Below are 10,000 nucleotides of genomic sequence, written 5' to 3'. Positions count from 1 at the left end.
AGGAGCAGCAGGAGAAGCTACTGCTGGCTAATGGAGATCGCAGGACCTAAACATGTGGGTAACCCCCCTCCTGTTTCAGCCTGTCTCCATTAAAAACAGCCGAACTACAGTAAATAACCAGGTTTACCTGCTCCTCCTGCTCCTTCTCCTCTTCCACGATGCTCCTCTTCGCTTTGGCTTTACTCATTCTGCCGTTTTGCACTGTTTCAGCTCCACTCTCCGACATGCTGGATGACCATGTGGGTTTGGATGACGTCAGAGGTCGGAGGTTGAACACATGCTCGTCGTTCTGAATATACCTGAATTTAACCAATTTGAAAAACAAGATAAAAACTACATAAAAACAGTATTCACTTTAAATACATATTTTAAAAAATAAAACGATAAAAAATATATACACTTAAAATTTTTGTAAGCGACATATTCCGCTAGCTCTTTTTCATTTTATTAATTTTATTTAGATAATTTCAGCCAGATATCTTAGATAAGTTAGTTTTAAAGTCTGTATAATTATTATTTAAATTTTTAAATTTATTATTAATATTACATTTTACAATCCTGTATTTTTCTATCCTCTAATAAAAAAACCGAAAGTTTTACGAAACATATTTTTATTAAAAAACACTTGAATAAACAAACATACATTTTTACAAATCTAACTACAAATGCAAACATTTATTTACGCATTTTAAAAGTAAAACACGTATTATCAATGTTCATAATTCTAGACCGCGCTCAATTTAATGATTTATTACAAAAAATAAAAAACACCAAACACCAAATATTAACATTTCATTTTCTAACAATTTCTTAATATCGATTGTTTTGTTTTTAATATATATAAAAATAATAATAATAATCACCGAATCTGTAAAAGCTTTTATTTTTATTGTTGTGACGTAGCACCAAGATGGAGCCCGTGCGCCGCTGCGGCTGCTGTTTCCTACGCAGTTTGTAGAAATGTCGACATGGTGGAAATTTCCACCCCTGTTTATGTTTAACGACAGCGTGTTAAAGAGTCCAAGCGAGCAGATTTACAGGTCGTGGACGGACAGGGAGAGCGCTGACGGGCGGAACCGTGGGGCTGTGGACGGCAGAACCGAGCTGCCAGGCGAATAAGCGCTTAGTTAGACGGCTAACCGATCCGTTACTGGATCTGGGAACAGGCAGGCTTCGTTTAGGGGTTCGGACATGGATTTCGGCAGTATGGGCACCGGTGGATTGGTGGTGACTGGTAGCAACGTGCCTGCTTTCCTCACCAAACTCTGGACGCTGGTGGAGGACCCGGAGACCGATCCGTTAATCTGCTGGAGTCCGGTACGCTGGCAAGACAGGCGCGGGAGTAAGAATCCACCCCAGGATTTCGCTCCAACTGTGTGGATGCGGCGCTGCAGCGGAGCCAACCAGACAGTTGGAGCGAAATCCTGGGGTGGATTTTTACTCCCGCGCCTGATTTGACCCATTTTCTGATTTATTACATTTAAAAATCACTCTAGCGAAGAAATTATCGCTGTTCCAACTTTACTAGTAACTTTACACCAAATCCTAAATCATTATTTCCCTTTTATCTCCAGTTTAGACATGTGGTCCGTGTCCACGGCTCTAGCTGGCACTAGTAGCGGTTAGCTGAACTTCAGCACACAAACTGATGGAGATAGCGAGAAAGTCTCCTGCTGAAAGTGTGTTTTAATGTTATTTAGCTGCTAATAGAGCCCTTTGTATATATTTGAGCTGTAAATAACACCCGTTTTAATCACTATAATCACCGTAAACGCCCTGTTTGTGCTTGTATGGGAGCGTGGCGTTAGCATGGGGTAGGCTAGTTAGCTATAGCTAACTTCTCCCAGGGTCTGCCTGTGTGCCCTTATATAGGCCAGGCCGAGGGGCTGTCAGAATGTGATTAATGGTGATCAGTTAGTCACAGGGTAGGTCGTAGGGAATTATTAATCATGTAAATGAATAGTAAATTAACCTTGGTGTTAAATTCTCATGGAAAGCCCCCTCCCTCCTTTCTGTTACATTGGGAAAGTCATAGAGGTAAATACTGCCATGTCAGTGTCCCAGAGGCCAGACTTTACTGAAATCCTACTTTCTTCAAATTTCATATAATTTTGCGAATATATAAAATATTGCTGTGACATACACATTACAGCCACCGGTGTATTTAAGATGTCCCATTCTAAACCCATAGGCTTCCCCCTTTGCAGCTCTAACAGCTTCCACCCCTCGTCCCAAGGCTTTCTAGCTACCAAAGTTTGGAGCGTGTCTGTGGGACCTTTGCCCGTTTGTCCAGCATTTGTCAGGTCAGACAGTGATGTTGGATGAAGGGGGCCTCCGTTGTAGTTCATCCTGAAGGTGTTGGGTGGGGTTGAGGTCCACGCTCGCCAAACTCAGTTAGTAAGACAGTTAGTAAGTCATGCAGGAACAGAAAAAGACCTTCCCCAAATGTTTGTTGTTTTTCCACGAATAGTTGTGCAGGTCGTCTTGGTCGGCTGAAGCATTAAGAGTTCCCTTCACTGGAACTAAGAAGCCTACAGTCCAACCCCTGATAAACACCCCCACGCATTATCCCTCCTCCACCAAACTTTACAGCTGGCACAGTGCAGTCAGCCAGATAGAGAAGCGTGCTTCACCTCTCCACAGAACAGTTGTCCATGTCTCCACAGCTCCACAGTGCAGTGGCGGTGAGCTTTACACCACTTCAGCCCAGTTTGGCACTGTGCTTGGGGATTGCGTGCACCGGCTCGGCCATGCCAAAGCCTCTGCAGTTACTGAGTCAGTTGGAGGCTTTTCTGCACTCTGCTCTGAGCTCAGCACTCGGCCCTGACCCCGCTCTGTAACTTTACGTGGTCTGACAGACACTCGGTGGCTGAGCTGCTCTCTGTGAGCTGTTCCTCCTAAACTCTTCCACTGTTCAATAATAACACCACTCACAGCTGATGGAGGAAGATCTAGGAGGGAGGAGATTCCACCAGCTGACTTGTTGTTGTTGGTGCAGCGGTGTCTCCTATTACATACAGAACCACGCTGGAGTTCAGTGAGCTCTTCAGAACCTCCCGTTCTTTCACTGATGTGTGGAGGAAAGGCCGACTGCAGGACTAGAGACTGGAGTTTATACAGCTGTGGCTGAATGGGACTGAATCAGTACTGTGAAATATACATATATTTCTGTGTAGTCTCAAGTGTTTCTCACTACTTTCTTCAGAATGAGAAGTTCTTGTTTCTCCTTTTTACTGGATTTATGTTCAGCTGCATCTGTTCTGATGAGATCTGGAGTGTGACCAGATTGACTGGATGATGTAATGACCCCTCAACAAGCCTCCACATGTGCTTAGTTGAGCATGGAGAAAACACTTATTCGGTTTGATCTAGATTGGTATAATATGTGCGTTGTGGAAGTTAATTATATAATAATAATAATCATTATTATTATTTATTATTATTATTGAGGAATAGGACAAATCCATCGTATATACAATAATAGAATATCTTCTCGAAAGTTTCACTCACTCAAGCGCACATAGCTTGTTTATTTGTAGCAGACAGAAGTGTAGTAGTGTATGTTAATGAGTATTAAATATGTTTAATATGTAGAACTGCATCCAAGAATTTCATTCACCCTTGTGTTTACTTGATGGGACAGTTAAGTGATTTGGTTTGGATTTGAAGGCACTTTGTTGTATTTATTCATATTGTAGTTATGCTTTTCAGTTATATACCCTGTAGGTCCGGCAACATGCTGTCGTCTTTTGTTCTCAGACTGACGAACATTTCTCCTTTGTGTTCTAGCACGGCAACAGCTTTCATGTGTTCGACCAGGGCCGGTTCTCCAAAGAGGTGCTTCCCAAGTACTTCAAGCACAATAACATGGCCAGCTTCGTTCGGCAGCTCAACATGTGTAAGTGTTCTAAAGCCGTCGCCTAATTAACAACCCTGAAATGTCGTCACTGGACCTTCAGGTAGCTTTTACCTGTGTGTACCATCAGAAACAGAACGAACAGACTTGATTTCCAGAGGAGGTGTTAAAGTTGGAAATAAAATAAATAAATGAATAAACATCAGTGTGCTTTGGACAAATCAAAGACTGACTAAGATCTGACTAATTTTACACATTTAAAGATATTAACTACTCTTAAAATGTAAATGTATTAATTTTATAAATGATGTTTAAACACATTTCTTCAGTTGTGTGTGTTTAGTCTTGACTTTCCCTTTGGAATTAATAAAGTTTTTTAAATCTGTCTAGTAGATTACCTCCATCTCTCCGTAACGTCCAGATGTTTAAAAATGAGGCGTTTTCTATTCTAATTTTTCACACTAGTTATTGTGTCCTAAACTTCAATAAGCAGCATAATAGCTGTACAGTAATACAGACCTAATAAAATAATACATGTGGTTTACAGTTTGTAAAAGTGTTTGATGCGAGCTCTTGTTGTTTTCTGATAGATGGCTTCCGGAAAGTCGTCCACATCGAGCATGGCGGATTGGTAAAGCCTGAGAAGGATGATACGGAATTCCAGCATACTTTCTTCATCCGAGGACAAGAACACTTGCTGGAAAACATAAAGAGGAAGGTGACCGCGGTAAGCGCTGGTTTATTACTCATTAGTGAGGTCAGGTTGTCCAGGTGTCCTGTGAGCACTTATGATCAAACTTCTCACGTATCTGCTGGAGGAGGGGCGAGGCGCACATTAATAATTAATTAATCGAGATGATGCACCTAGTTTTGCTTTTGCACCAGTTGGTTATTACGTATTTCCTGGCTGGGGCAGTGGCGCCTGATGCGGGCAGTGATTTGCTGTCAGAGACAATAATAATGTGGCCTTATGCGTCTCTGAATATGCAAATGTCTACAAACATTTGGACAGATGTTATATTTTGGTCTATATTTGGATCAGATTTCAGTGTGCCCTCGAGACGCGGTGAAGCCCGTTCACCTGTTCTTTGTGCTGGCCAGTCACGATCAGATCACCTAGGAGCTCTAGATTCTTCTTCTGAGTCAATTAATAAATGAGAAAATGCTTATTTAGTTGTGAAATCATTCTCCAAAATATTTATTGATTTTGTCATAAACAGTCAACCAGCACAGGGCCAGTAAAGGGTTTGTGGATTCTTTACAGTTTTTGTAGAAAATTATGTCCTGGAAGGACATCATTCAACATCTTTATTAATAAAGTCCACCATCAGGCAAAACTTGTTTTGATGAAACGCATCATGTCTGATGAAAAGCAAGCGCTGCATACCATCTTTTAAACATGGGGGTGGCAGTATCGTGTGTGGATTTTTTTGTTTTGTTTTGTTTTTTTCCCTTCCCCCAGTTTTTCTGTCTCTTGTCCAGGACTGCCGGCAGTTATTGCTGGATGAATTCTGAGACTGTTAATTCTGGTTTGTACCAGCAAACTCTAAATATGTCTAAGATCTACAGTTTAACTGTAAGTGGGTCACATAACAGTGTGTTCAGACCCTAACATTATAGAAAAGTTGTGAAAAGACCTAAAAAGACCCCAACGTAGGTTTAAACACCAATTATCAGAAATGTTTGGTTGAAGTGCCGCACAAACACGTCACTGCAGTTACTGAATGGCAAAGTTTACATACTTTTCCCAACTAAGGAATTTAGTGCTGCATAATTTTACTCAGTAAATAAATGTATGTTGTGTCTTTAGTTTTAGGATCTGGTCCTATCAGGTTACATTTCTGCAGAAAGACCGTTGTAAAGCGTTCACAGGTTCTAGCAGCACTAAATATGAACCCTGGTAGTTGTATTCAGTCTTTAGGAGGAGTATCACAAAGTCTCAGAATACCCCTGTCTAATAGGCGATGTCCCGTTGCAGTCACCAGTGCTCATGTAGTAATCAGACAAGCACAGCAATTCTCCAGCATGTGGTGGAAAGCCCAGAGGAGGAGGACAAACCTACTGCTAATACCATTAATATAAAAATATATGTACAGATGTCTACAAATGTTGTATTTTGGACTTTTTTTTTTTAACTGTTTGTTTTTTATGAATGTCGTTGTCATAGCTGTTGTGATAAACACCCCTGCTAGAAGGCATTTTTCATTTCTGTTAGTCCAGATGAGTTAAATTAACACCACCTCCTTGTTTCTACACTCACTGTCCATTCCTTTAGCTCTTTTAGCTCTTGTGTTAGTATTTGGGAAAACATCCTATTTCATATTTGTATAACACTGTTCATGCATCCTGGTCTGTAGTGTATTTTAACTGATGAGTTAATCAAGCCCTGGTGTAGCCCTGTCCTTTTGGCTGTGACCCAGATTGAGCTAATCTCAAGGGCTCTGGGTGTCTGCCAGCCGGGGTTATGTGGATTAAGGGCCAGAAGCTGGTAATCTGAAGTTGCCTGACCCCTCAGATGCAGGCCTTTTCCACTGCTCTGATTTTTACAGCATTTTCCATTTTGTGAGCTCTGGCCAGCTGACCAGTTCAGAGTGAAATCCAACCCAAACTCTGAGGATCTGCTTTCCACTCTTTTTCTTTTTTTGATATGTATATAATATTTCCTACATCCACCTCTGGGTTCAGGACAAGGCCACAGCCGTTACATTACTGCGCACACACACACACACACACAAGCGCACACACTTACTTGCATACATACATACACACACACACACACACCTTTCCCTGACAGTTTCATGGCGTTCGTCCTTAGGTGTCGAATATTAAGCATGAGGACCTCAAGCTGAGTCCGGAGGACGTGACGAAGATGATCACGGACGTGCAGCACATGAAGGGGAAGCAGGAGTCCATGGATTCCAAAATCAGCACCCTCAAACAGTAAGTCAAGCACTGGGAGACCCGGGAGGCTGGCGGTTTCCAAGCCACTGAGGTTTTCATGTGTCTTAATTCTTCTGCAGCAGGCCAACCTCATGAGTGCATGTGGAGGAACTAGAGGAGCTGGAGTGATTGGAGTAGACAAAACTGATGACTTGCGTAATCTCTTCCCCTGCAGTGCAGCAGACGTTTCTGTCTTTTCCTTGGAATTGTTTATCTGGAGAATGCTGAATCAGCTCAACAGGTTTTTGAAAGGCAAACTGTTGTAGTATTCGCTGCACATACCCCCCTTGCTTTTCTGAAATGGGGAGAGGTATGTGCTCACACTGCCTCAATTTCCCCTCCTCTCTCTCTCTCCTTGAGCCAGGCAGGGAGGCGTCGGTGTTAAGGCTGCCCAAAGCCAGTTTATTTTAAGCTCCTGATTAGAAGCAGAGTTCATGAAGCTCCATCACACACTGAAAATACACACAGAAGATTATGGAGGTTATTACAGTCAACTAGAACTATTGTTAAGACATGAAGTGCACTGATTGGAATGCAAACGAGGAAAATAAACACACAAGCTAAATCACAGCTGTAACCCGACTGCAACACAAACAGCAGACAGCAAATCAGTGTCTCACACAGACATACACAACACAACTAGCAGTGAAGTGAAGAACGTCACTGACCGGTCATATAAAGAACAATGAAAAAGGCCAGATGAATAAAATGGAGATAAAACATAAGATGATAAATGATGGATAGGTGGATGGATGGATGGTTGGTTGGTTGGTTGCATAGGTAGAAGGAACGACTGATGTAGATGAATTGAGAGATGGATAGATGGATAGAGAGAGATATGGGAGTAATGGATTGGTGGAGTGATGAGGAATAGATAAATAGACAGGCCAATAGAAATAGAGAGAGAAGGAATAGGAAGTGTGTAGAAATGGAGATGTAAGATTTGGGTTGTGGAGTTTAGCGTGCCGTGTAGGAGACAGGGTTGAGGATCTGAAATGCAAAGGACAATTTAGAAGAATTTAGAAGATCCCTGCTGTGTGCTGGACTGTCTTTTAAGGGAAGCTGCAGCCGAGCCAAGCTCAGTCCGTTTCTGTGCCAGTTTAGTGTCACTGAAACAGCCGAGCTGCTCTGGCATTAATCTTGAGTTTGTTCTACCCTGATTAAACATCTAATATCTAATCGTTCATCACAAAACTACCGAAACTACATTAAAGTAAAGCTGTGAATGTGCTCTTAAACTGAAGTTGAAACCAAACTACAAATAAAAACTAAAGCAAAGTTCAGGACTTTAGTAACGCTGACCTGTAAGCCTCTGATGCTCTGAGCGGTTGGTTTGGAGCAACAGATCACACCACTGTCTGCCAGTGAGCTATCACACCATGTGGGAGACTGAGGTTCGATTCCCGGTCTGGGTGACTATGTTGTTATACACCAATAAGAGTCCTTGGGCAAAACTCCTAATGCTACATTGGCCCAACTCTGTAATACAAGTTACCTTGTAAGACGCTCTGGATAAGAGCATCAGCTAAATGCCATAAATGTAAATGATGCATTATGTCTACTTATTCAATCCTTAAAGGCCTGTGTTCTGGCCCACGCTTCAAGTCCTCACCCTCAGACAGCATACGCTGCATATTAGCTTTGTGACAGTTACTGAATAATTTATGAAATTTGCTTAAGTAGTAGTAGCTATAGAATAATAGGACTTCTGATTCACATTTTCCAACTGCTCCTAGGATTTCTAGAGTCAAATCAGACCTCTGTTGACTGCAAAATACCTTTAGGAAGATTGAGCAAACTCTGGAGGGGTGGAGCACTGTTCCAATATGACCTTTATAGAAGAGCCATCAGAGGAAAGCCTTTCCTTTGTACTCACCACAACATTCAGCATCAGACATTTTCAAAAGCACATCTAAAAGGAAGGAAACAAGAAAGCAGAATAGGTACGCTATTTGGACAAAAGTATTGGGACATCGGGCTCACTCCTCATAGTTTGCCAAGGGTATTAAAAAGTTGATCCTGCTTTTGTTGGAGAAACTGTATCTACCGTCCAGGGAAGGCTTTCTACTTGATTGTAAAGCATTACCGTGAGGATTTGATTGCATTCATCCCGAAGTACTGGGTAGAGCACCATCCATCATTCCAGAGAACACGGTTCTTCCCCTGCTCCACAACCTAATGCTGGGGGGCTTTATCTGCTACAGAGAGTCCTATTCTATTGGCAGTTCTTCTCTACGGGGACTAGACAAGATTCAAGATTCAAGATTCAAAGCTTTATTGTCATAGGCACAGTAAGGAAACTAGTTTCCCTGTACAATGAAATTCTTACTTTGCTGCCCACATTGGATGTCATAGAATAAAAAGTATAAATATAAATAGACAAATAACAAGGATCAAAAATTAAACATGCAGAGAATATATAAAATAAAATATAAAATGTAAACAATTTAGAATTATACAGGCTATATACATTGTGCAGGTATGTGCTACATTAGTTACATTGTAACAGTCTGTAGTAAAGTGGTGACAAGCTGTGTGTGTGCATTTGCACATCTGTGTCAGCAATGGGTGCAATTAAAAGTAGCTGAATGCAGCATGCTCTTATAGAGCTATTGGTGTTGCCTTAATCAGCATGGAGATCTGCTGTATGTTTTTTTTTTTTACTGTGTGTCTATGTGACCTGCTGTTCTGAATAAGGTGTTAGGGGTTGAGATTTTCTGGTGCTGTTGGGTGGATTAGTTCCATTACATGGTGAATGTGGGCTAAGCTCCTCCGCCTCAGCCGTCTACACATGGGCGACAATGCGGTAATGCTTCACCTTTGAGCCTGCGTTAGTCACCATCCTAAAACATGCACACCAGCTGTACGCTCGCGGGGTGGAGAGCATGTCCGAGTGCACATCGTTAAGACCTCCCCTTCTCTGACAAACGGCACACAGCTGCCCTGCCCCGTCATTGGTGCTCTGGAGCACGGGCTCGCAGGGCAGGCTGGTCACTATACCATGTCTCTGAGATGATGAAACACAGACGGGATGTTACGGATGAGCTCATTCATATCTGTCTGTCAACAGAGCGTGGCGGCCTTTGCCCTCCCCATTGTGCTGCGCTTACGAGAGTTCATGTAAAATCTGGTGTTGGGTTTTGTAGATTTAAGGAGATGGCCTTCTCCTCCCTTTTTCTTCTCTTTGTCTCGGGGTCCAGAGAT

General features: G+C 42.1%; 2 protein-coding genes across 4 annotated transcripts in view; one reads left to right on the top strand and one right to left on the bottom strand.

Moving 5' to 3' along the window:
• Positions 1 to 234, bottom strand: part of bop1 (BOP1 ribosomal biogenesis factor) — an 81,820-nt gene extending 81,586 nt beyond the window's left edge. The window contains exon 1 of the mRNA XM_072675008.1: positions 128 to 234. Coding sequence (XP_072531109.1) covers positions 128 to 226 — 99 coding nt within the window. The 5' untranslated portion in view covers positions 227 to 234. The remainder of the gene's footprint in view (positions 1 to 127) is intronic.
• Positions 235 to 904: 670 nt separating this feature from the next.
• The window catches only part of hsf1 (heat shock transcription factor 1), a 28,663-nt gene continuing 19,567 nt past the window's right edge, over positions 905 to 10,000 (top strand). For all 3 annotated transcript variants that reach the window (XM_072676529.1, XM_072676528.1, XM_072676530.1), the window contains exons 1-4: positions 905 to 1,317; positions 3,790 to 3,898; positions 4,447 to 4,583; positions 6,672 to 6,796. In XM_072676529.1, coding sequence (XP_072532630.1) covers positions 1,192 to 1,317; positions 3,790 to 3,898; positions 4,447 to 4,583; positions 6,672 to 6,796 — 497 coding nt within the window. In that variant the 5' untranslated portion in view covers positions 905 to 1,191. The remainder of the gene's footprint in view (positions 1,318 to 3,789; positions 3,899 to 4,446; positions 4,584 to 6,671; positions 6,797 to 10,000) is intronic.

The sequence above is a fragment of the Salminus brasiliensis genome, chromosome 3, assembly GCF_030463535.1.
Source record: "Salminus brasiliensis chromosome 3, fSalBra1.hap2, whole genome shotgun sequence".
NCBI classification, from domain to species: domain Eukaryota; kingdom Metazoa; phylum Chordata; class Actinopteri; order Characiformes; family Bryconidae; genus Salminus; species Salminus brasiliensis.
The sequence above is the reverse complement of the archived record's forward strand: the minus strand, read 5'-3'. Positions and strand labels throughout refer to the sequence as shown.